The sequence below is a fragment of the Lonchura striata genome, chromosome 1, assembly GCF_046129695.1.
Source record: "Lonchura striata isolate bLonStr1 chromosome 1, bLonStr1.mat, whole genome shotgun sequence".
NCBI lineage: Eukaryota > Metazoa > Chordata > Aves > Passeriformes > Estrildidae > Lonchura > Lonchura striata.
The window spans coordinates 118,742,956-118,770,025 of record NC_134603.1 but is presented as its reverse complement, the minus strand read 5'-3'; the positions used below and the strand labels follow the sequence as shown (position 1 = coordinate 118,770,025).

Here is a 27,070-nt window from a genome sequence, read left to right as displayed (position 1 = left end):
CCAGAACCACAAGTCTTCTGCAGGCAGCAGCGGTAAACAGAGACTGAAGGATTCTAAGGACTGACCAAACACACAAATTCCCAATCACTCCTCCACTGATCATTCAAGAGCCTGCCCAGCCTTCAGGTTGGAGAGGCACCATGCCACTGTGAATGCCAGCAGTACACTGTCTCTCCACAGTGCTAGGATTTGTTTTGCCCCTCATGGAAAGCTGAATCACAGACCCTTGTGGGGACCAGGGAATAGCCACTGCGCATCACATCTTTAAAGGAATGTTATTTGCAGCTCAGCAAGTAACACTAGAGCTTTAGCAGCCAAACTAGAGTCAAAGAGAAGCCTCTCAAGAAGCAGCCCAGGCACCATGACTTGGCCAGCACCCAGAACCACAAGTTATTAGCCAGGTGTTTGCTTGTGTGGGTTTGGAAGAGGTAGGCAGAAAGAGGCTCTAAGAAAAATTTGACCCTCTTATTTCACTGGCAGAGTGGAGTCTTCTTCCAGGTTAGAGGGCAGAATAAAAATCTTGATGCTCTCTAAGACAGTTTTCTTCTCCAAACATTGAAGTGCCTCTCATGGTCCACAGCTTTGTTCTGAACAGCAGAACTAGAGCATAGGAGTGGATGGGCCATCTCTGAGACCTCCTTTGGAAACTCCAGGACAGAAGTCACACTGTTTGCATCCCATGGCCACCCACAGCCAGCTCTACCTGCTGGATCTTCTCAGGAAATACACCTTTTGGTGTCCTCAATGTGGATAAGGATCCTTGTGAGGCTGGGTGGTGGGCCCATTATTTGCTTTTTGCCATACTACATCCCTAAGAGAAGTGCTTGGCTCTTGCAAACCATGTGTGTGTGTGTAGCCACCTCAGAGGAGGAATCAGAAAGGATGGAGTATGGGAGCATGGAGAGCACTCCTAGGTCTGGATGGGTTGTTCTGAGACAGGAGAGGGAAGCAAAATAAATACATTCTTGAAGACAGATGGTGCAGCACCAGAGGAAAGAGCAGGCTGAAACTGCTATAATGAACCCAGAGAGTCTCAGAAGTAGATGGTAAAAGATATTAGAGGTTGGAATCTCTCTGGGAGTGACAAAATCATATTCTGGCAGTAAATAGGATAGACTGAGATTGGGAGTAATAATGTGATGGCCTCTCCCTATGGCATCCTACGAACCTGCGTACATTGCCTTTCCCATTTGTCCCGCCAGGCAGGAGCAGCAGCATTTATCCCTGCCCACAAAGGAAGTGAACAAGCAGTCCTTCCCTTTATTGACCACTCTCAGGAATGGAGTCCATGCACCTGAAAAACCTGGAGCCTCCCTTGAGCACCACAAAAGGCCTGCAGGCCAGGTGGACCTTTGATCTGAGTGCCAGTGCCTCCATACTCATCTTTGGGTGCTTCCACCACCACCTGCAAATTGAAGCTTTATCCAAAAGCAAGAGTTCTGTAGGGGTTTTTTAGCAGACCCAGTGAATACCTGGGGTTGATGACCCACCAGTTAATAAACATTACTCAAACATCTGTTTTGTTAAAATTCAAATACAACATTAGAAACCCCAGAGACGCAGACTATACAGACAGAGAGGAGTTGCTCTACTGTTGTTCCTGACATTCAAACTAGTTTTCTAATAGAATTTGATATATTCACTACCTTCTCCTTTGACTCTGTAGGTCAATTTAATCTGTTGAGAGGTTTGAGAAGCCATGATAGGCTGATATCAAATACATTCTATTTTTGCTCTGTCCACAAGGACTGGCAGCCAGGCAGAGGGGCAAGACAGAGCCCTGAGCACGAGAAGGGAGGGTGGGCCATTGTGCCCTGTACCTGACCGTGCCCACAGCAGGCAGCACTGCTTGGCTGCCAGTCATGCAGGAAGGGACTAAACAGGAGCCCAGAGGGCAGCATGGCAAGCCTTAGGAAATGTAGTTTAAAATTGTTATGAGGAGGAGAACTGGGAATATGAGGAGCTTTTTCTGTAGGAGATTGGAGCTGGGGGGTGAAGGGTCTGGAGATAGTGATGGATATTGAGTGTGGACCAAGAGGAAAGCTGTATGCTTCCCATCTGCTGACCATGCACAGAAAAATGGGAAAACTCACCCTCTTACCTTATTCGAGAAGCGATGAAGCTCACACAAACTGACCTGTTTACCTCATTTGAGAGGAAACTCACCCAAATTAGGAGGCATTAAACTACATTTAGCTGCGTTTAACCTCCACTTTTTAACCTCATTTAACTCCACTGCCTCGTTCTCAGTCTGGAGGTCAATATAGTCCATGAAGCTACGCATCTGCCTCTGAATCCCGGGGTCGGGGGGGACAGAGCTTCATTTTGGGCTCTGTATTCGCTTAATGGAGAGTCTCATCCAGGTTTCTGCTCACTTTTTTGTTGTGCATTTTTTTTCGTGGGTTTCCCTCTGGGAGCCGGAGTATGAGGACCCCGACTGGGACACCCCTGCTTTCGATCCTCTGGGGGCGCATGCCTCCCCCGTTGCGGGAGATCTGTTCCCAGAGACATCACTGCATGGTATAAGGTATTAGAGGTCGGAATCGCTCCGGGAGTGACAAAATCCCGTCCTGGCAGAAAACAGGAGAGACTGAGATTGGGATCAACTATGTGATGGCCTCTCCTTATGGCTGCAGAGGGAGAGACTTATGGCTGCAGCGGTGCGTGTGCGCTGCCGAGAGGGGTCTCTCCCGGATATTCCCTTTTCCCGGCAGTAAGCAAACACGCGGCTAAGAGGGCACGGAGCGCTGACAGTTGGAATTGGGAGCTGTCAGATGCTCGTGTCGGGATAGGAGAGAGCTCGTCAGCTGCGGCAGTCACAGCGGTGGCATTTCCTGCCGGTGCTCGGCTCCGGAGCCGCTGACACACACCGCCGCCCCTCACCTTGCCCCGCGGCCGCGGTGGGCGAGCGCCACTCCGGTTGCGGCAGCGACCGCGGCGGGGCTGCCGCGCCGCACCGGCGGCGAGGGGCGGGGGGACCCCGCCGGGCGCGCTGCCCCGCCGCCGCAGCGCCGCCCGCTCCCGCACGCTCCCGCCGCACGTGAGCGGGGCCGCCGGCGCGGAAAGTGTGTCACTGGGTGAGGGGGGCGGCCGGGGGCGGGGCGGGGCGGCCGCCGGGGCGGGGCGGGGCAGGGGCGGGGCGGGGCGGGCGGCGGTGCCGCACTCGCTCTGCGCGGCTCCCCGAGAGCGCTTTTGTTGTAAAGGGGAGGGCGCCGCGGCGGGGACGCGCACCCGCTGCTCTGACAGGAGACAGCGCGGTCGCCTCCCTCCCTCGCTCCCTGCCTGCCTCCGCCGGCTGCATGTAGGGCTGCGGCGGGGACGCGGAGCTGGGAAGACAAGGACCGAGCGGAGCCGCGCCGCGCCGACCGGAGCCGAGCCGGGCCCGGCGGAACCCAGCGCGGCGCCGCCCGTGCCCCTGCGGGAGGAGGTCGCCATGGAAGTCAGTGCGGGTAAGCGAGGTCGGCCGCTGCGGGGGGCAGCAGTGCGGAACGGTCCCGCGGGGCCGGGCGGGCGCGGGCGTGCGGGCGGGGGTCGGCCGGGGCGCGGCGGGGCGGGGGGAGCGCGGCGGGCGGCGGCGCTGCCCGGCCCCGGCCCCGCTGGTGGCCGGGACGGCCCCGCGCCGCCTCACATGGACCCGCCGGGCGAGCCATGTGCGCGCTGTGTTTACGTTCCGCGCGGCGCGCCCGCTCATTGGCCGCGCGGGGCGGTGACGCGCGCATTGCATAATACCGGCGGGGCGGCGGCGCGGGGCGGCGGGCGGCGCGGACACGTGAGGCGCGCGGGCGGCCGCTGTTTTGGTGACCTACATTCGGGGCGGCGGCGGCGGCGGGGGCGCGCCGGGGACACGTGGGGCCGCGCCGCAGCTGCGGCGCCGGGCGGCCCCGCCCCCGCGGCTCCCGCGGCTCCGCCCCCGCCGCGGCGGAGCGCGGGGTGGGGGGCCCGGGCGGGCGGCCGGCGGCGCGGCGCGCTGCGGGGGAGCGCGCGGGGTCGCGGGGGGACACGCGGTGCGGCCGTGTGCGGCGGCGGCGGCACGCGGCCCGTCCCGGTGCGCGGGGGCGGTGTTGTGTAACGGGGAGGGGGCGGCCCGGGGGCAGCGCAGGGCGGGCCCGGCTCTTCCAGCCCCGGCGCCGCGTGACCGCGGCAGGGAAAAGCCGCAGCCCCGGTGCGGTGGAATGGGGTGAGGCGGGAGGGCGGCCGCGGGCACGGCGACCGCGCTCCCCGCTCCCTGCTCCCTTCCCGCTTCGTTAGCCGGGGAGGTCGGCGGTGTCGGGGGTGCTGGCCGTGGAGCCCCTGCTGCCGCAGCGTCCCTGGGGCCGCTTGGATCGCCCGGCCAGCTCGCCGCCTGCTTTGTGCCCCTGAGGCGTTACCGCTTCCCAGATCTGTGTTAATGGAATGCCAGCACGTTGCGGTGCCCCCCGCCCCATCCCTGAAGTGAGTCCCGCCAGGTGGAGCCCAAAGGGTCCTTGTCACCCGGCCGGCGGTGCCGCCGCAGCAGCAGTAGCGCGGCTCCGCGTAGCCCGAAGGGCTCATTTCACCACCCTCCGGCAGGTGGGTTCCCGGAGAAAATCCCTGGCAGTTCCCAGAACCGGGGCTGCCTCCTCCGTCGAGCACCCCGGTACCCCGTTCCTGCGGAGTGCCGGCACCCGTGTGCACGCGTACGTGCTCCGTGTCTGTGCTCTTTGTTCTGAGATGTCACCCTGTGCTCTGTGCGAGTCAACTTTCGACTGCTGACCAAACAAAAACAGGGTTCACAAGGAAGTGTAATTTCTAAAATAACAAAAAGTACGAGAAATTGCGACTGTGACGCTGGCAAGACTGCCAAGCTCTCTAGGGTTCCAGAGCAGCCCAGCTATCTGGAGCTCCTCCAGCTCTAAGGGGAAGAGGGGTGAAACTCCCCCACGGGCACACACTTTCTGTGCTCCTCTGTGACATTGGCCTTACCCTTGAGGGAAAAGAGCGTCTCTTTTACGAGCAGGGTTTAAAGATAATGGGGCACGGTGGCAGTGTGGAGAAACGTGGAGTTCCCTGCAGGGGCTGTGCTTGCGTGTCCCCATCTGCCCCTTGCCGATAAGGATGGCGCCGGCTGAGAAGCCCGGTGCCTCCCTTGGACCAGGTGAGCAGTGAGCTTTGACCTGGCACCTGGCAGAGGCGCGTGCGGCGCCGGGGGATGGCACAGACCTTTGTCAAACAGGTGGTGGCTTAGCCCAGCACGGGTGGCTGATGATGCCTTGTTTCCCATGCCTTGGCTGAACTCATGACCCCCTTTGCCAATCCTCCTTTCTCTGAAAACCTGATCTGGAATGCGTGCTATGCTGTGTGGAGGATTTCTTAAAAAAAAAAAAAAACAAAAATCTGTGCAGGACCAACCCCTGTGGCAGGGTCCAGGGACACTGGGAACGTGAGCAGCAATCTGTGTGTCCTGCACGTGTCACATGGCCCCTTAGTCTGACTTCTGCTCCCAGGCAGTTCTGCCAGGAGTTCCTGGGCCGTGTGCTGTTTAGGGAACCCTCCTGACAAGGGTTTCCTTGGTAGAAAAAAATGAAATGAAGAAGTGGGCCAGTTTTGTTGCTGCAGAGATGCTAAGAGGACAGTTATGTTTAATAAAAGTATTGAATTTTTTTAAGTCAGAATTGTTCCCTGCAAGCAGTGGTGTTTCCAGGGTTGTATAATATCACTGCTTTTATCTGTGAGGAGAGTATGGCTGATGTAAGATGCTACAGCCTCTGCCTGCCATGCTAGTTCAGTTGATCAAGGACTCTGTACAAACACCAGTGCTTTTTTCCTTCAAAGGAAGGCAGTGCATGGCCCTTTTAAAGTTTTTAATTCTTACTGGTTTGTGGAGTTCCTTGCTGCAATGTCCTGAATCATCAGTGAAGAGAGTCTACTGAGCAATAGAGGCATAAAATGTAGAACATACTGAGTGTAACTTATTTAAACAGTGTCATGGCTATGGCTTTTGAAATTCTTGAGTGAAACACCAAATGTTTTTATATTGACTTTTGAAATGCTGAGTCTTGGAGACAAACTCATATGAAGTGCAAACAATTTCTCTTGCTTACAAGCAAGAAGAAGGAGCCTGTGAAAAGCTAGAACTGCTCCCAGGTCTGCCTGAGGACAAAAAGCTGTTTCATATGAGGGATTCTCAAGTGTGTCAGATTGCAAGACGCAGCAGGACAGAGGCTGTTTGCAAATAGCAGACTGGCAATTGGAGTTTAGCTGCTGCTAGAAAGGCTACAAAGCCTTGCAGTCGGACAAATGTCATTCAGTAGGCTAACCAGACTGCAGTGCTATTTCCTTCCCTTGCCCCCTTCCCTTCTGCATTGTGAGCACCTCCCAGCCCTTCGTTTCTGTGCCTCTGGCGTGTAGCCTGCATGAAGTCTTTCTCTCTGCCCTATTTCTGTCCCTAACCTAGCTTGTTTGCATTCTGGCTCCACAGCGCTGTAAGATCCTGTCTTTGCTCTGGCTCCAGATGAGCTCTGCTCAGAGGGTGGCCAGGAAAACCCCCTCTGGGTCACTCCATGCTCTGTCCCTGCTGCCCCATCCTTCCAGCACCATGGCTTGTTGCTCTGTCTTATGGTTATGCCATTTCATCTCGGCCTGGACCAGAGGAGGCTGATAAGATGGGAGAAGGGGATGAGGCAGACTGGGAGGTCAGCTGTAGAAAACAAATGGAGACAAACAAGCTTGAGGGAGAGAGGGAGGGAAAGGAGTGCTCCCAGGAGCATGTAATGGCTGATCTGGTGGTGCTGGGTCACGGCGTGGCTCACATGGCAGCGGTGCATGTCTGCTGGTTATGTCACTACGTGCTGCCTTTTTTTTCTTGCCTTAGGGGGTGTGATAGCTTACATCAGCTCTTCGAGCTCGGCATCTAGCCCAGCCTCATGTCACAGCGAGAGCTCAGACAGCGGTTTCCAGTCGTCCTCTTCGCCTGTACCATCTCCTCCGAACAGCTCCTCCTCGGAGAGCGGATGCAATGGCCGGAGCAGTGAAGGCTCTGACGGGGCGCCGAAGAGCGATCGGCTGGAGGAGGCTATTAAAACAAACCAGTCGAGTGTTGCTGGCTTGACAAAAGGCCATAATGGAGTCACAAGTATGTTTGGTGCCAGTCCCTGACAACACCATTTTCTCCTTATGTATTAAAACCTTGTGTGTTACAGCCAGGTCTTCTTTGGGTTGTGTTGTAGGCGCATAGAAAAGTCTCCATTTTTATCTTTTGGCATGATATGTCTGGTAATACATATAGTATTGCCGTGCAAATGCTAATACAATGGGGGTCCCATTGCTGACAACTTCAAACAGTCCATAAATACAGTCCAGCTTTACTTTAAATTTTCATTACTGAAAGCTGATCTTAGCAAAGTCAAACAGTTGGTAAAAAGAAGTGATGAAGTAAAGATGTTGTAATCAGAAATTGCTTTCAAGAGTATTTATGGTACTGTCTTGGAAATCTAGTTTCTCTGTTCTTTCATATTCTGTCCCCTGCTCCTTCATCTTCCCTCCCCACACCAGCCGTGAGGAACAAAATGAATTACCCAAGCATAATGATTTTATGTGGGTAGCTGTGGGTAGAGCAGTTATCTTTTGGATTCCAAGTCATAATTCTGTGGATGTGAAAAATAAAATACTTGTAAACTGGAAATAAAGAATGGCCTTTTAAAGTACGTATAACAATCTATCTCCACGTATTTACTTCACGCTTCTTTTGGTAATCAGGAAAGATCAGTGGTAGAGAAGTATATTCAGTTTTGGAAGGGCAGGATTCAAAATATGTACTGGAATGAGTGATTCAGCAAACAGCTGAAATTTAGTCTTTTGAAGGCTGAATTCTTTTATTGGCAGAATTGTTTTATAATTTTGGATTCTTCTGAAGCTAGAATAAGTGTCTGATAGTTCTGCCTCAGATAGGGTTTTTTGTTGGTTTATTGTTTGTTTTTCTTTTTTTTATTTTTTAAGTGTTCCTACCTTAAGTTCTTAGTAAGAACCCTACTTAAAATTTCTTTAGTAAATAAGTTTTTGAGGTTCCTGAAATTAAACCTGTTGTAATTCTTTGAATAGATAACTTCTTTAGCTCAGTACTATGTTTAAAAAAAAAGAAAAAGTTGTGGTTTGGTTCTTTTTCTTTTTGAAAACCTTAAAAAATGTTTTAGTTCCTCTTTACAAATGAAACCCAAATGTCAAATAAGTTACTTTTCTGGTAGAATATGTTTCTGTGGGAGTATTTCCAGCTGTCTCTGTTGGATTAAGGTAACTTTGTGGTTACTGAACTTGTTGGTAAAATTCCCATTGGCTTCAGTGAAACCAATGTTAGACCAGCACTTAGAACTTGCAAAAAAAATTTATTGACAAGCTAAAATAAAATAGGTGGGGAAAAACTTAAAAAACCTAAACCATGAGCATTTTTACATGATTGAGAAGGTATTTTCAAGTTTAAGTGTGCAAGCCGTTCTGGATATGCACTCAAATGAGTGGTCTCTACATACGTAGATATGACTGAGTTACCAGTCCTAAATTGTTATCAGATAGGTACAGTGTATGGCCAGTGTTGAATACATTATAAAGTGTCTTTTAGTATTTCTGTTTTTTAAGAAGTGTTTGTTCTCTGTTGGAGAAACTGTAGCCTTTCATAGGCTTTCTTGTCCTGATGGAAAAAACAGATTGAGCCTTAACTTTGGTGGCCTAGTTAACTGAATGGTCCTTTTAAAAGTGCTTAAATGTAAGCAGACTTTCTTTTTCTGCTGCTGAGTGCAGTGCTACTCTGACAGAACAGTGAATGTGTGCTTTCTCCCTGTTCGTGCGAGTGCTTCGTGTTTGTCCTCTTTTCCCCCCACCTTTGCACTGGTAACTTCTGAACCGTTCATGGGGTTTGTACATTCATGTTGTCTGTTCTTCTGCTGTGTTTTTTCATGTGTTGAACTGACCTGACATATTTTGATTTAAGTCCAGGTTTTAAAAGCTGGAAACATGGTCCTGCAGTTGTCACTGGTTTCTATATCCTTGACTTTTTTGTTTGATTCTAGAATTTAATGGCATGGTTCTTCTTTGCAAAGTCTGTGGAGATGTCGCTTCAGGATTTCATTATGGTGTTCATGCCTGTGAGGGCTGCAAGGTGAGCTATATTTCTGCTCACCTTTCTGCTGGTGAAATGCTCAAGTTCTCCCCATAGGGGAAAAAGGGGTGATGCCGCCAAAACAAATTTGGTATAGTTCTCCATTAAAAATGAGAAATTTCAGAAGCTGTAGGGAACAGGCAAACCATTTAGGAATACACAGCATTTTCCAAACTCTGCAGTACTTTCTGTTCCCACCCCTTGTCCAATCCTGCCTGACTTGGAGCACACCGCAGAGAACGGGAGCTGGAAGCAGAGGTGGTAAGGTCCATGTCACGCAAGACATGTGCATGTTAATTGCATTAAGAGATAGTGGGTGTGAGTTGTCACTTGGGCTGGGACACAGAACAAAACAGCTTTGGAAAAGCAATTCTTTATACCACAGGGAAAGCCAGAACTAGATAGGTATTTTCTTAGTCTCTAACATTGCAAATGTTCTGTGAAGGAGCTTATTAGCAGTAAGTGGTTGTTTGAAAAAATTACCTTTGAAGGATGGTTTTCTTACCAAACTGCAGAGATGGAAGTCAAAATAAGTTATTTTGATTCCCATCTTTGCACTTGATGTCATAGATGCTTGAGAGCATGTCTTAGGAACTGTTGATACAGTGATAGAGGTAATATTGGAGATCTGCTCTTAGATGCTGACTATGCAGGGAACAACTTAGCATCTTCTGTAATTAGTTCACATTACATATAGATCACACACAAAGGGGAAGTAAGTCATGAGGAGTACCAAGTTCTTTAAAATCTATTGGGGCTGATGTCTTTGGAGCTGCTGATGTGATGCAATGAGGTTTACTGTGCTTGCAGAGAGATGAATCTTGGTGGAAGGATTTAACATGTGCTGTAATGATAGTTGTGGGGTTTTTTTGCTTGTTTACAGGGTTTTTTCAGAAGAAGCATTCAGCAGAATATCCAATATAAGAAATGCTTGAAGAATAACAGCTGTTCTATAATGAGAATGAATAGGAACAGATGCCAGCAGTGTCGTTTCAAAAAATGCCTGTCTGTTGGGATGTCAAGAGATGGTACGTTCCTGTACTGAGAAGGGATCCTCTGAGAGGGAATCTGCTGTCCACCTCAAAACCAATTGTTGAGGGTCTTAATGGCAGACAATGCAGCCAAGCCCGATTGTCAGAGAGAGGTTCCCTGTCTGAGAGCATTTAGTTCAGCTTGCCTTCTTGCTCCATGAGTGTTGTGGGCTCATAAAGTGATACTGTGGGCAGCTGCAGAGCTGCCCTCCCGTCTGTGGAGCTGTTGCAGTGGGATGTGCTGCAGTGGCCTGCTAGGGGGATGGTTGTAACAAGTGTCTTGATTTTGGTTTAATGTTAAGACTTATGGCTGTATCCTACCTGAATCTGAAAATTTTTCTTTTTTTTTGTCTTTGTTTTTTCTATTTTCTTTTGTTACTCTTGCTTTTTCAATGAAAGAGAATTCTGCCCAACCTGATAGCTTTAGAGTAGTCACCGTAGAGTCTAAAGAGTTAGCTTTGTGTGCTTAGGATGAGCATGTATCTGCTCCTTTTTTGTTTCTTTCTTTCTTTTCTTAGAGGGAGAGGAAAGGCAAGGAGGAAATGGTGATATTGGTCTGTGTCTCTGACCACCTTGCTTACTGTCCACTCCTTGAGCCATTTTAATAAATAATGCTGAAAGTGTAGTTCATTTGCCTGCTACAGCTTACTGCCACAACCAGAACTCTTCCTTCTGTTTCACTTTTAAATTTTCTCTGGGTGTTTATTTCACAAGAACTAGGAATCTCGAGCTGTTAATAATTTAATGGGTGGAGTGTTAGAACTTATTTTAAATAATTGTTCCGAGTTCTTGTCATGCATAGGAGTTATTTCATCCCCTAGGCGCTTGTTTGTGCAGAAGGTTGCACCTGCTTTAATGAAAGAGACTTAGTTACATTAATGATGGACTGCTGCATAATTACATCAGTCGAAACTGGTTATAAGCCCTTGTGCGGCTGCTGTTGGACAGGGTGGTGGAGGCAGTTGTAGATTCCCTAGGACAGGGTCAAAAGTGCTGCAGCCACAATGATGCCCATCCCCTTGCCAGCAGAAAATGTCCTTGTCAAGGCAAAGTTACAAGAAAATTTGCCAAGGTAAGCTTCATTTAGCATTGATTCTTTTGTTTGGGTAAGTTACGTAATTGGTATGTGAGGATCTGTCTTGTTAGGACTTTTATGCAAAGATGATATGAACTCTGTTTACATTCAGCTAATTGTCAGCTCATGAAGTTGTGCTGATTTAATAGGTCCAATCTTAAAGCCTGACATTTCTTCAGTTAACACAGCTGTGTGTATAATGCATAGCCAGGTTTGAGACAAAAGGGGAAAAGGCATTACAGACTGTGTGCCTTAGAGCTGCCTTCTCCCTAAACAATGGCCTACATTTGTATTCATGCCAGTCTTATGCCCCAGAAGCTCCTTGACTTCACTGGTAATACCCCTGCTGTAGTATTGGTGAGAGCAGTTAAATTCTTGTTTTAAAAGGCAGGATTTTTTTTTTTGGGGTGTGTATTCTGTGTGTGCATGCTAACATTTTCAGGACTGACTTTTTTTTCTTTTTTTCCCCCCTCTTTCCACTACTGTCCATTTCTCCACCTTGGTAGCTGTTCGATTTGGCCGTATTCCCAAACGTGAAAAACAGAGGATGTTGATTGAAATGCAGAGTGCCATGAAAACCATGATGAACAGTCAGTTCAGTGGTCACTTGCCCAACGAAGCATTGACAGAACATCAAGATCAAGCACCTCAAGAAGATCTTTCCTCCAAGCCCAAACAAGAGCGAGAAACCATCAAAAGCCCTTCTCCCCCTCCTAGTGCTGACATGGCTAAGGAGGAGGTGATTGGTATGGTCACTAGGGCCCACAAAGACACTTTCATGTACAACCAAGAACAGTCCCAAAACCCAGCAGAGATGATGCAGCCCCAGAGCGGGGAGAGAGTGTCAAAGAACACCGAGCAGTACATCTTGAGCAGCGAGCACTGTGTTGGTGGCCTCGGTGGCCCTCAGTACCCTGAAAGAGAGCAGCACTTTGGTGGACAGTACAAAGGGAGAAGCACAATGCATTATCCAAGCGGGCACCCTGTGTGCTTCCCAAACAGCCACTGCATGAACTTCACCAGTGGTTACACTCAGCGAATGTATGAGAGGATCCCAGAAGATGGCTTTTCTCCAAACAAGAATACCACTTACTCTTGCAGCACTGGAGGAAGAATGCATCTGGTATATTGATATCAATTGTTTGATTTGACTTAGTTATTGGTGGGTGTGATCCAACTGTGCCTCAGTAGTCAGTAAAGTTGCACACAATTGGCACAACTGCTGAATCTTTAAAGGGTGACACAAGTTTGATAGTGCAAACTTGTGATGAAGGACAAATGTCTCAAGATGTGAAGGATTGAAATCATACAAGTAATGGGGTTTCTTGGCTTGGTTTTTAGCTAACAAAGCAAAACAACATCAAAGACTATTGGCTGAAAGAAAAGTCATGGGTTTATGTAACTTGACTTTAAAATGAAAAGAGGAGTTTATAAATTTCCCTTTTCACTCAGTCCTTTTGCAGACTTTACTTTGAAATAATCTATACAGTCATGTGTACTGTATTTTCTTAAAGGATTTCAAGAGCAAATTTCTGGGGTCAAACCCCAGGGCTAGGATTTTAAGCGAGTCTACAGGCCTTACTATGGGCTCTAAAATCTCTGTTGCAGGGTAGGCTGCTTTTTTGGTGATGGGGATTTTTTTATTTGTTTTGTTTTAATGAGGCTTACAGGCTGTGCATCCTTTTGACTGTAGAACATGTTCAAATCTGAGCAGAGGCAGGAGGAAGATGCACAGTTAAACCATTAGAAAGAAGTTCAGGGTCTTCTCTATAGTACTTGTACAAGTGAGGCTCCAGACACACTTCTGGGAGCCTTAGATGACTTTGCTAGAGCGTTTTCTCACTGAATTCCTAACAAGGGTGCTTCTTGGATTTTTGCATATGGTTGTTGGTTTGGTTTGGTTGAGGTTTTTTTTTTGCCTTTGCTTAACAGGTCCCTCTCATTTGCTTTGCACCTGCTGTTTCTCTGCCATTCAGGCAACCATTTCTGTAAGCCCCTTAAAATAGATTGTCCTTCTCTTTATCACTGGAGCCTGGGATGGGAGAACATAACATCCTCGTTCTCATCCTGTGCTCCTGGTGTGAAGTGTGAGCCCCTGACCTTTCTGAAATACTTGAGCTGCCGCTGTTTTTCTGCCTCCTACTTTGTGAAGATCCTTCACATGTTCTTGAAGACCCCCAAAGGTCTCCACAGTAAAGGTGTTTATTTTGATGCTGCATTTCCATGGGGGCTTTTTTGGTTTTTTGGGCTTTTTCTTTAAAAAAAAAAGTTCTTTTTGTCTACTGCATATATAGACTATGCCATCCCTATCAGGGTCTGACCTTAATTGCAGACTCCAGGCACTACAACATGGCAAGTAATAATTCCTAGCCTTTTCTTCCTTGCAGGGAAAGTATGTGGTGATACAGCAGCATTCTTGGCACTCCTAAGAAGCAGAGGTTAGAACCTGTCAGTATGGGCAGGCAGGGAGTGGTGCTGCCTTGAAGAGATCAGTTTGACCTGTGCATGGCAGCTGCAGGCAGGAGTTAATCAGTGATGAGGAGGCAGAACCAAATCCAGCAGAGCACTGTAGCTCCCCCTCCCTGCCCAACATCCGTGATATGAATGAGGGTTTTGCACAAGAACTCAGCGAGTTCAGAATCTGACCAAAATGAGTCAGCAGCAATAAGGGCAAGTAATTAGGCTTTGAACTAGTATGGAGGCAGATGTTCAGGGTTTTGGTCGTTTTTACTCAATACCCCTGTAACCAGAAAAGCAGAACAGGTCATTCCTGAAGAGGTTCCTCTGAAGAGAACTGGTGACTGTACAAGCTGACAACTGCTTCCATGGGAGGCTTGTCGGAGTTCAGGGAGTGTCTGGATGGCAATCTTAGGCATATGATTTAGTTTCAGGTGGTTCTGCAAGGAGCACAGAGTTGGACTCGGTCCTTAGGGGTCTCTTCTAATCTGAGATACTCTGGTTCTTGGGCAGAGGTCTATCAAGAGACCACAGACTGGGTTTGGAAGTGGTAGTTTCCTCTTGGGACTGAGTGCCTGTGGGTAAGGGTGTGCTGTTGTACAATGACAAGTTAAGGTGATTTTTCTGTCCATTGCAGAGCAGGGTACTGAACCAGAGATACCTTATTTTCGGAAAGTGCTGTATTTATAACAATACCTATGTGAACCATTGCAATATCACAGGCAGATCAGTGGTTGGCATCTGCTGTCCTTCTGGTTGTGTGCCTAGACCTTTTCTTTTGTCAAAATATTATAGTCTTGTAGTCCTAGGACCTCCCACACAAAGAATTACTAGGCAATTACCATATTCAAGATGCCCTGCAAAAACAGCACAGCTCTGAGGAATTGGTAATCTATTTCACTGTTTTCTCTTTGTTTTGCTGACATTATGTGGGATTGCATATACCATTTAGTATACATGTGAGGAATACTCAAAAGGAATTTTTGTCCTTGATGATGACAGGTGAAATGAATATTAAAAGATTTAAGCTTCATTAAAAGATGTAAATTTTAGAAGCTAGAACTGAAAATATCGCAGAGCTTTTGGTTGGCTCTTGCAGAGGGAATTTATTGGCAGTCAGCCCTGACTGATACATCTGATCTCCGTGTAATGGATTCAGACTTTCCTACAAAAAAAAATTGCTGTACGTTTGTATAAAAGAAAGAGCATTATGTCATCTTGTGACTGAGAAATACTGGAATACCAGTTCCTTGGTGTTATCCTTCAGTGATACAAGTAAAAGCAAACTTGCAGAAGAGGGTTATCCTTGTAATGAGGGTGTAAACCTGTGACTCAGGAAACCAAGGCTTGCTTTCTTGCTCTGGTGTTGACATCTTTATCACCTTGACTGAAGCACTTCTGTTGCCTGCAAAACAAGAAAGATAGGAGAATGAACGTTACAGTGACTGTGAGATTGCAACTGATTGATTGTGAAATTGCAATTTACTGTGAAGTTACAGGGATAATACAAGTAAAGACAAATTCAGATGTCAGACCCAGATCAGTTGAGATCAGGGAAGAATAGCATTACCTTGGTTCTGTCAGGTCTTTCGCAGTACATGGTGTTATAGGTTCCAGATTTATAAACAGATTTCTAACAATCCCATGGATTTTCTTGTTTGTTTTAAAGCAAGGGGAAGAAATCCAGTTTCTTTGGTAATTGACTGAGGAATACTGATCTCTTTTTTCTCTGTGTCATTATTGCAAAGATTTGTTGAATAGTAAGCATGTTTCTCTTAGGTATTTGTCAGTATTTGGAATTATACATTTAAAAGTTGTTTTCTGTCTGTGTTTTGTAAACATCAGGTGTGCCCAATGAGTAAGACTCCCCATGTGGACCCAAACAAGTCTGGCCATGAAATCTGGGAAGAGTTTTCCCTGAGTTTTACTCCTGCAGTGAAGGAAGTGGTGGAGTTCGCTAAGCGCATCCCAGGTTTCCGAGATCTCTCCCAGCATGACCAGGTCAATCTTCTGAAGGCTGGGACCTTTGAGGTGAGACCAGTGTGTATATATTGCAAACCTGACAAGCTGTGCATCAGTTTGACCCTGTACAAACAGAACCAAATGGAACTGGGTATATCAGGCAAAAACAGCTTGTTCATGGATGCTCTGAGTGTTCTCTGAGGTGATGGTGTCCAAGGGATCTGTTTGGTCAGACCTTGGTGACCTGTCCCTTTTCCAATGAGCTCAAAACTGCTCAGCTCTTCTACCCTTCTCTGGGCATTAATAAATGCATAACTAGGGGTTTCTAGCTACTGCTTACTGTGGGGAGCTGTACTGCAGCTGGAAGGGTGGATAGGTTAGAAAGCTGTCTAATGACTTACAGATTTTGTCGAGAAATGTGTTTGCATGTCCTTCCTTGTGCCACTCTGCTTCCTGCAAAAGCCAGAGTATCCAATCCTGACCAGTTGCCACTTAGGTGGCAACTTGGAAGTGTCTGAAGCTTTCATGTCCAGTGCAGTAACAATGGTAAATACTTATACTGCTGCAGCTCTGTAGATACTATGTGCCAGCTGCAGCCTGACTTACTCTAGACTAATCCCACTAGGTCCTCGTGGTTAATTGCATCCACTTGTGGTCATGACGTATATGTGAATTAGTGGTATTAATTTGGAAATGATACCACAGAGCTTGGTGCTGTTTTATAATTAGTGACCTTCACTAGATGACCTTCACATCATGTTTTAGTTGCCCTTCCAGACCCTTGTGTCTATTGGAGACCGTACACATTTCATAAATATTCAAATGTGAAATTTGAGTAGAGAGGACACATTTCATAAATATTCAAATGTGAAATTTGAATAGAGAGGGTTAGAGGAGCCAAAGTCCCAAGTATTTGATGTTACTGTGCTTTTCTGGGAAGTGTAGCATTGGTGATGCCTTTGCTCTTGTTTACATGATTTATTCTTTCAAAGAGAGATGCTGGATTTTATATTTACCTGAAATGAAGACGTTTCTTGTGTGATATGTTGGGTCTTTGCATATATACAGCCCAGTCCTCAAATGGATAATTGTTGGGTTGGAAGGTACAAGTTAATACAGGAAGACTTGTTGCCTGGAGCCTATTAGTTTTCTTGTTTCCTTCATTTTGCTGTCATGTATATTTTTCTGTTATACTTATTCTTGACCTTTTAGTATTCATCTCTAACTCCTGTAGTGAAAGGGCTGTATTTTTGCTTCTTCACTACTTTCACCTTTCACAAAAATGTTGGTTTCTTCCTCTGCAAAGGAGGAGGAGGGTGAAAAATTTGCCTTGAACTTCCCTATAATGTAAAGGCAAACCTTCATGTTTTGCAAGTAAAACATTTTGTCTTGGCCTTGCTTCACCTGAAGCTTTTCTCAGGCCTCACTCGTATGCTTTTTTGCTGGTTAAAAACACTGCTGATAAGGAGGTTTCTATATCCAGGGGAATTAGTAATAATGTGTGGCCTCATGCTTGTCACTGTTCACTTATTTATAAGAAACATTAATGATTCCTGTTAGTGAGCTACAACTTGTCATTAAAGGCCTATGTGGCATCTTAGCAACAGGAAAAAAAAAAGGTAGGGCTGCAGAACATTAGAAAAAAATCCACAACAGGATTAATGAAATCATTGCAATAGAGGCAAAAGCATCTTGAAAGCCTGGTGCATCCAAGGTCATTTCTGTCTTCTGGCTAACTGAACCAAGATATTCCAATGTCTGCATGTTAATAGAAGAACCTGAGTGAAAGTGCTGCCTCCAAGTCTGGTGTGGCTGGTTTGGCACTATGCTTCTTAGCAGTTCATGTTCGAGGAGTGCCTGTTCCTGTGAGGGTAAGAGGACACATGGAGACACTGTTGGTGCAGAATCTGCACAGCTCTATATATATATTCACACACACGCAAGCTAAAAAGGTCTCTTAGAACTGGGAGTACTGGGGAGCTCAGAGTATTGTGGTGGCATTTGCATAGCTTCTTCTGAGAGCCAGCTCAGAAACAGCAGTGAGCCTAAAATAAGGAACTCAACTGGTTTTGAGTGGGCCCTCCTCCACCTCCCCTCCAAATGTAGTTGATGGTAGAGCTAATAAGGTCCTTGGATCCCTTTGAGTAGTGACTCAGATTTGACTACAGCTGCTAGGGACATGATCAAGCAACCTCCCAGAGTGGAGGTTTTTATGTGCTTGTGTTGCTATGGTCAGGTGTTAGGATTGATCAGGTGTGTCCTTAGCACACACAAGTGTGAGCCTGGTTTGAAGTGAAGTGGGATGAATCAGTCCTGTGCTATGCCACAATCCAAACTGTTCTTCCTTGTTTAGAATGGTGGCATTGAAATAGGTGAAGTCTTTGCCTTAGAATAAATCAGCACAACTTTTATGGGCTTCAGTTTTGAATACCAGCACTAATCCTGGTTGCTCATTATTTAAAGATGTTTCTAAAGCCCAATTCTATAGGGAGAATACTTTTTTGAACTGAAAGGTTGCTGGATACCTGGTGGGTCTGTGCTAATGCACAAATTCAGCTTTGTCTGCCTGCCCTTTGCCTGTTTTTGTTGTATTCTGATGGCTTCTGTGTCTGGGTTTCTACACTCTGTAGTTAATGTCATCAAAGGACACATAGCTTAGCTGACAAAAGTGAATAGCACATAGTGCTCCTGTGTCCATCAAGGTTGCTGCACGTTGTTTGCCTTGTTAAATTTAGGAGCAGGTCATGTAATGTACATGAACAGTGTTTGAATTCTCAAACATTTTCATTTGTTTTGAACTCTCCTTTCTTTAAGCTTGTCAAAGGCACTAGTCTTTGAAAACCTGGTTCTCCTCTCACCTGTAGTAAACATTTGAATTAGTGCAGTTAATAGGGTAAATGAGAAGAGACAACTGTCACACCAAGAGATTACAGTGAGTCTGAAGTTTTAACCAATGCCAGTTAGTTCATTTTCTTCAAATAAGAAAGCTGCTCTGTGCAACTTAAACCTTGAAAATGTAAGTAAGGTTGTTGAACATGAACAAATGAAACTTTACAAGCCATTCCAGGGGGAAACATTTCACAGTACAACTGAGAAACCACAAAAGAAATTTCAGCCCAAAGGGGTAAGTTTAGCACACCTCAACTGCTCCAGCCCAGGTGCTTGTACCAAAGGGGTATTCCCAGTTGCTGCAGACCAGGTGCCATCTCAAGCTGTGCTTCCCCAGCCTCTTAAAAGCTCTACATGTGGCTCCTTTCTAGCAGAGCTCATTAACATTCCTGTGGGTACAGTGATGTGGCATGGTACTTTTCCAAAGAATGCCTAGGGGGCCCGATCATCAGGTGGTGTAAATCAGCATTGTTTCCATAGAGCTGCTCCACTTTATGCCAAGTGAGAATCTGGTTCAGTACCTTCATTTTGCTCATCACGAGTGTGGCCAAGAAAACATTTCTTTTAATGCTCGGTATGCCTTTGGCTGTTGTGTGGCTTAAGCAAGTTGTCCTACTGGCATATTTATGAATGACATGGTCTGTGTGGCTCAGGCTGTTTGAGGCTTAAATTTTAATTTTCTTGCCTTTCATATGCTGTAGCCCCTCCCCTGCATCCACTCCCTAATTTTGTCACTTGTTTGTTTCTCTCAGATTATGGGGCCAGAGCTTGCACTGTGTTTTGCAGCTCAATAGCATGCTGACAGTTTCAGTATAGAATGGTTAATAAGACACTTTGATGTTAGAAAGTTTAATTTTTTCTTAGGCTTTTCTAAAAATGCAACCACATTTATCTGGTTTTGTTGTTCTTTTTTTCTTCCTTTTTCTTTCTCCAGGTTTTAATGGTACGATTTGCATCTTTGTTTGATGCAAAGGAACGTACTGTCACCTTCCTGAGTGGCAAGAAGTACAGTGTGGATGACTTGCATTCAATGGGAGCTGGTGATCTGCTCAATTCAATGTTTGAATTTAGTGAGAAACTGAATGCCCTGCAACTTAGTGATGAGGAAATGAGTTTGTTTACAGCGGTTGTCCTGGTATCTGCTGGTAAGGAGAGAAAGTTAACTTGCACCTTTGCCAAAAATAGAATGTGGCTCTCTATTAAAAGTTTTCTGTGAAATGTATACCCTCTTATTTTATGTCTAAGTGCAGTTGAGTAGGTTTTAAGGTACTAGCAGCCTGTAATGTACTTTTTAACATATCTAGTCTTTCTAATACTGACTTTAAAAAAAAAGGTGACTGTGAGCTTATGTTTTCCTACTGCTTTCTATGTAATGCAAAAACAAATATCTGCTCTATGGCCATTTAGATGCTATTTGTTTGGCTCCTCTAAGTTTCACAGGGCAGCATCACTGAAATTACTCCTGACTTGCACAGCATAAGTCTTTGGATAAGGTGGTATTTTTGCTTCCAAGCATTGTAATTAAGTCTATTGCGTATTTTACTTAAGTCTAAATCCAACAGTTTGATCTCTACCTATGTCAGCAAGAAAGCCCTATGATCTGCATGGTGACTTCTTTCCACTAAAGCCTGCCAGTCCACTGACATCTTCACCGGCCTCCTATCTTGTTTCAGTCCCTGGATAGACAGAATGCCCTGGCCCAGATTCAAAGAAGGATTAAGCACCTACTTCTGTAGTATTATCTCAAGCCTCAAATTAGGCACATTACCTCTGCATATAATGCCTGGAATGCAAGATGCAGAATCCCTGCTTGCTGGGTGAGAAGCTCTCCTAGGGGTAGGTAGCAGGAGTGATCGCAACACCCACTTAGAGAATGAGCCAGCAGCTGGGGAGCACTGAACTCCTTGAATAAGGGCAGCCTTTCACATGAGCAACTTAGACCCATCTGTTATCAAGGAGGGGCACTGTAGGCACGTGAGGCCTCTGTAACAAGGTAGGACAGTTCGCTCTGACAGCTTTGTGCATGGCTGAACTGAAATGTCACAGCACAGGACGGGGCAGCTGTTGCCTCCTCAGGTTGTAAGCCATGATAATGAACAGAGGGTGGCACAGAGTTAGCAAACTTCAAGAGCCAGAACAAATGGCAGTGTGAGGGAAGCATGCCACTATGATCTGAAGGAAGCATGGAATCTGTTAATGAAAATGTTCAGGTAGCAGAGAGAAACCAGAGGTCTTAGTTGCCTTTCCAGACTCTGGAAATTCTTAACAAGAACTGCAGGCAGCCTTTAACATAAGGACTGGCAACCAGGTCTCTTTTCTTCTTGTTCAAACTAACTAGGCTTACAGCCATTCTTCTTGCTTGCTCAGCTCCTGGTTCCTAGAATATCTCAGTCTCTGTCCCACCTGTTTTTAGTCTAAGTGGGTGTATCTGTTCCGTTAAATGTGCTTCTAGCACAGTGCCATCTCCCCAGCCTTTAATGCACCGTGCTGATTGCCAGCTCCCAGCAGGGATTAGCTTAGGGATGGCATGTAACACGTACAGCATGCAGTTTCAGCCATGCAGCAGGACAAAAAGAGAAAGTGTTTGGTATTCGGGCTTCTTGCAGTTGCTGAGGATCTTTCAGATCATATTTTTTATATTATTTCTGCCTATCTTAGCTACCTCATGATCTGATCTGCAGTCTGATCACAGCCTTCCTGGACAGCTTCACAAAATGTTACAGGGTTTTAAAAAGTACAGCTTTATTAGCCAATGTTGGGTCTGTATTCCAGACAAAAAGCTAACCCTGATGATCACTGTGAGTTCAGAAGTTTTCAGAGTAACTTTACTCTGTTAGATGAGACTGGATTGAAATGCTGCAGTTTGTACAAGTGAGTAAACGAGCAGGCTTCATAAGCTCAGATACTGAAGAACAGAAGTATCTGCCTCAGCAGAGTTCCTGGGGAAGATGCTTACAGTGAGAGGGGTTGCCAGGAAGAGAAGGTGCCTGTAGAACCAAAGTATTGTGGGCATGTGTTGATTAAACAGATCTTGAAAGACGGATCCCTGCATCCCACTCTTTGAGGAGCAGTGTGATCAAAAAAGTAATTTGCTGTTGGGGAGGTGGCATTTTGTTAGAGATGAAGAGTTGAAGAACAGGATCAGAGAGAATGACATGGGGATGGAGGCAAAGGTAAAAATGCTATAAATGCAAGAAGAAATGAGAGTGGAAGAAAAAGGCCATTATGACTTCTTCATCTCAGAATGAAGGTTATTCAAGAGAAGACTGAAAGGGAGATAGTAGGATTCATATCAGTTCCAATAGCACAAAGGAGTGTGACTATTGAATGCTGATTAGGTGATCCACAATATAAAGTACCATGCTGCACTAATTAAAGATATTTTTAAAGACTTTTAGTTGATTAAAACTAAGAAAAAACCAAAACTCACCAATGGAAAAAGAAGTTAGGTCTCTAAATACTGCTAGTTGGGAGAATGCTTGTCAGATACATCCCCACTGGGTGAATAACCACTCTAAGGAGTAATACTGAGAATGTACAGAAGAAGCAGGGGTAGTAGCAAGGACTGTGTGTAACCCTGTACATCCTCTCCTTCCCATGTCATATGGCAGAAAAAGAAAAAGCAGGATCACACTCAGATGGTGCTGAGGAATTATCTTGGTACTGTTCCAGAATTAAAAGAATGCTTTACCTGTGGCTTCAGTTAGCTGGATGTGTTGGAGGTGGAGAAGAGGTAGGATGGTGGATCATGGCCACTGGAGGAGGAAAAAGCAAGGCGGAAGCAAAGCTGAAAGAATGTGGTTTGTGCAGGTCTAGAGACCAGATAATCCCTTAACTAAGGGTCTTGCTTTGTGGTAGAAGAATATGAAGTACACACCCTCTGTTATTCTCCCTTACTGGCATAATACTAACAAAATCTTCTGCTGGCTGCTGGGAGCAACTGGAAGTAGACTGAGAGGGGGAAAAAGACTTGGCCTAATTGAAGCAAGAAGGATACAGTAACTCGGCCAAGGCAGCCGGGAGAGGCTGGGCTGCGCTCTTCCACCTTCAGAGGCAAGGCTGTACAGAGCTCACTGTACAGAGCTCTTGCGAAACTCTGTTGGGCATGTTCTGTGCAAATGTCATTGTACCTGCTTGGAATAGAGCAAAGCTTTTGCAGAGCAGGGGGCAAGCAGGAGAAATCCTTTAATAAATAAAGGCAGAGAGATATCTCCTCACTCATGTTCTCTTGGACAGCAGCTGTCAAACCTATTGGACAGTCTTTTCAGAGAAGTGGAATGTGTGCTAATAAAAATTGTTTCAAAGTAATCAGAGCTTGTAATTGTAGAAGATTCTGGAACAGTCTTCCTAAAGGAACAAAACATATGTAACAGCTTCAAGATACATCCTTACTTGGATTATGTAATAACTTTTCCTATAGCAATAGGAAACTGCACTGAGTAGTCCAGGAGGGACTTCCTAGACTGTTCACCTGAGCAATCTGATGGGAGTGATACTGACAGCATAAGGAAGGGTTTCCCACACTGTACAATCTGACTCAGTGTTACTCCAAAAAGCTGTTGTCATTCTATGTCCTAGTTCTGCAAAGTGCTTAAGTACATGTACACATCAAAGCACATTTCTGTTTGTGCCAGTCACTCAGCTATGTATGTGCCCTACTGGATTTACATAGTGTTTAAGAAAAGAAGCTACAGCTTGGAAAAAAAAGCTACTGTGCATGGGTATGAGGCGAGATGTTTTACTTAAAAATTCATCCTTTCAAGCTGCTTGCTTAGATTCCACCTAATGATACCAGATGTGTTCAACTTAAATGCACCTCTCTTGAAAGCAATGCTTCAGGTGTGATAGGAGTGCAGTATGTGAGAACGTAATATATGTCTTGATGTTGACGTTCTTCTTCTCCTCAGCTGGGGATTTCTGGGTGCATCATGTTTTATTTCTTAAGTGCTTCAGAACTCGCTTGGAAATAGTACCCAGTCATATGAATGGTTGTACTCCCCTTGCCCCTGAGAATCCCATTGTGCAGATAACAACTGTGGCTTGTCCAGAGAGGGATTTCCTCCTCAAACATTCAGTTTAAGTTTAGGCTTCTATAGCTAGCCTTAAGAAATGTTGGAAATTTTTACTTTTATGTGCCCTGTCTTTCTCCTTGGGTTGAGAGTTGTGATTCAGCAACATATTTAAACATTTGCTTCAATCTGTCCTTCTCTGGAAGCATGGGTTAGGGATCACTGAAATAGTGATTCAGTGCTGCCAGTTTGGCATGAACTTAGTACTTTGAAAAGTTAATGCTAAATAACCTTTGAAAGACTTTCGGTGTGTGATTTAAAACTTCTGGCATAAGTATCTGATTTTTCTTGTGCTTGTTAATTTAGTAAGGGATTCTTGCCCTGGTTTTATGTTGTAGACTACATCTGTTCAGTCAATATTTTTTTTTGCCCCCTACCCTCCTGTTTTTTAATTTCTCTCTCTCCCTCTCACCCTGCCCTTTTGTTTAGATCGCTCCGGAATAGAAAATGTCAATTCTGTGGAGGCACTTCAGGAAACACTAATCCGTGCATTAAGGACCTTAATTATGAAAAATCACCCAAACGAAGCCTCTATTTTCACAAAACTTCTTTTGAAATTACCTGACTTGCGTTCCTTAAACAACATGCACTCTGAAGAACTGTTGGCCTTTAAAGTTCACCCATAGGCCTTTAGGTCTCATTTGTACTTGGACTTGCCTCATGTTAAACAGTTTTGTGCTAAAATATGTATTTATACAGTTGTACCACTTGTTGGAGAGAGTTCACAGACTGTGAACAGTCGATAGCTGTCCCATAACCATGCAATAAAGCTTTGGCAGGTGCTTTCAGCTGATGGCGGCGCAGCCTTTGGAATCCTCCACGGCATCCAGGCCCAGCTGTGCCCACTCCTGCAGAAGAGGCTGTGATGAGCTCAAGTAAAATGGACTCTTCTTTCATTTAGGAAAAAGAACCACCACTGCCCTCTCATGTAAACTGAATGCAAAGTAGCTGCGTATGTGCTTATGGAGCATGGAATGGGGTGGGAACAATCCTGTGCTAATAGGAAAATGGAAGAGCTGATTTAATTGGTCTTTCACTTATCTAATAGATGTATGTCTGTGTCTCTTGATAACTCACTCATGGTTTCACTGTTGTTATTCCATTAAACCCAATGGAATGGTTTCAGCCTGCACCAACTCTTCACTGAGCGTGTGTTCATGCCATGTGTATATAATATAAATAGTTAAGTAGTGAGTGTTTATGGCTATATAAAGTACAGAGTTGTGTGTATATATGTGTATGTATATAAATAGTTCTATACATAAAGTATACATATAATTTCTTCACAATATTTTAAACTGTGAAGGAATTTAAACTTAAAACAGAAGGTGATCTATGGAAAGAACCAAATAGATGCACTTTGCATATTGCTGAACTAATTATCTGAGCATTTTTTAGAAAACATCAAATTTGCATTAATATGCTGTGTTTGTTAATTAAAAAAAAAAAAAAACAAAAAACAAAAAAAACCAACCAAGAGTGGCACTAAAGAGGCAGAGTCAAATTCAACTTCCAAAAGGGTTTTGTAGAGAATCTCAAGTAGAGATGGTGGGTTGTGGCACTAATGAGATTGATTGTCCATTGCCACTGAGGTTCTTATGTTCTGATAAAGGTTAAATAAGCACCAGATGCTCTTCAAAAACTTCAGCACAGCCAGAAAGAATCTGTCAGATTAATAGCAATGTCTGTCAGAAGAAGAAAAAATGGGAAAAATGTATCCATGGCTGCATTTGGGTGTATGTGTGTTCTGTGACTGTTTATTTCTTGCAATACATCATTTTGCTGCTTCATTGCTAAATGAGAATTGAAATGTGAGATTCCCCACGTCTTTTCTCCATCTGGGCTTTGTGGTTCCCATGCCTGTTCTTCTGGAGCTCTCCATTGGTGTGTGTGCATGTGAGCGTGTGTGATGTGCAGAGAAGGTGCATTAGATGGTCTGGACTTTTTTTTTTTCTAAAAAAACACCACAAAAACCAACCAAACAAATGGGACTTTTTTTGTTGTTTATGCCAGTAGCACATTACAGAGCAGATCCACAAGGTGTAAGATTCTGCTGCTTTTCCATCTAGGAAAGCAGCTCTCTATGGGTTTTTTTCCATTTGTAGCAGGACCTGGCACCAGAAAAGAGAGATTAAAAGAAGTCAAAGCAGTTGTGTTAATTAGTTACGTTTATGTTTTACTAATGTGGGAAGAAGATGCTCCATCACATTTGTTCAGTTAACTTGCCTTAGAGGTAGCCCTCAGGGTCTCCAGTGTTTGGTGAAGCTACTCTTCCAGGGGAGTCTGTTCCTGGTAGTCAGGGCCAGGACCCAGGAGGCCTCCAGCCTGCAGAGCTCCTGCCCGCACCACGGTGGGTTGAGAGGAGCCCTCCTGCCTGTGATGGAGCTGCAGCAGAAGCAGACCTGTGCCTGTTGCTCAGCATCAGGATCTGGGATGGGAAGAGGAAGGGCTTGCACCCTGCCGTGCTCCCCTCGCCTTTGGGCTGGGGTTTCCACCTCAGACAGGAGGCTGAGAGCAGGCAGGGCAAGTGCTTGATAAGAGGTGTGGAAAATTCAGCTGTAGCCTTGGCTAAGGAGCAGAAGAGCCCACCCTTTCCCCAGGCAGGGCTGCCCTGCTTCAAGCTGCTTTAACCACTGGGTAATGACCCTTTCGTACATACAGTTTTACTACCCAAATGTTCTATCAGGGCATATTGTCCTAATTTCTGTTAACAGTTTGCATCCTACCAGTATTATTAGTTTGAGAGCTTCACTGAATTATGCATCGAACCATTCAGACTTTAGAGAGGACACAGTCACACGGTTTTTATTGTTTAGTTGCTGCAATGACTTCTTTGTAGACCCCATTTCAGACACGGAAAGTACAGTTAGCCCTTGGTTGTTTTGGGAGGGAAGAAGGCTTCTTACAGAGATTGCCACCCTACAGCTTTGTTTTGTTGTGTTTTGTTTAATTTTTTTTTTCTTCTTAAAACTGTATTATTAAGCCTTTAGGAATGTATAACCAGGACTGAGTAATTACTGCTTATGAATTTTTTTTAGTTAGATTGACCATGTATGCCTATAGATAGATATTCTAACTTGTGCAATTTAGTTCGAAATAATCTTCCTGTACATAATGGAAAAACTCACATAACAGAAAAAAAAAAAAAGCCCCAAACAGATTGACTGAACAAAAAGCTGATTAAAGTATGGTTCAAAAAGGACCCATGTATTACAAACCCTAGTTGGACTCTTAGAAGAAAATCTGAACTCATTGTGTTAGCTGTGTATTGTGAGCTCTTCTTTTACTGTGTCACTGGTTATACACTTGTTAAATGCTGAGATAATAGACTTCATGCCAGGCATTTGAGTACTGTAGATTGGGTCATTGCTGAAAGATTAATGTACTGTATGACTTAAATGAAATTTTTATTCTTGATTTTATTCTTGATTTTGTTCTTGTTTTAAAAGATTAAATATGGGCATTATGTCAGCAAGCTAAA

At 45.3% G+C, this 27,070-nt stretch overlaps 1 protein-coding gene across 2 annotated transcripts; it reads left to right on the top strand.

The window, feature by feature from the left end:
• The first annotated feature begins 3,147 nt into the window (after positions 1–3,147).
• On the top strand, positions 3,148–27,070 carry NR1D2 (nuclear receptor subfamily 1 group D member 2). Of its 2 annotated transcripts, none has more exons than XM_021538094.2 (8): positions 3,148–3,458; positions 6,830–7,090; positions 9,018–9,106; positions 9,990–10,134; positions 11,719–12,335; positions 15,515–15,700; positions 19,455–19,665; positions 24,019–27,070. In XM_021538094.2, the coding sequence occupies exons 1-8, from the start codon at positions 3,434–3,436 to the stop codon at positions 24,213–24,215; spliced, it is 1,731 nt and encodes a 576-aa protein (XP_021393769.1). In that variant the 5' UTR covers positions 3,148–3,433; the 3' UTR covers positions 24,216–27,070. The 2 variants fall into 2 exon arrangements, with proteins under 2 accessions (XP_021393769.1, XP_021393770.1); XM_021538095.3 differs by having other exon boundaries at positions 3,150–3,449.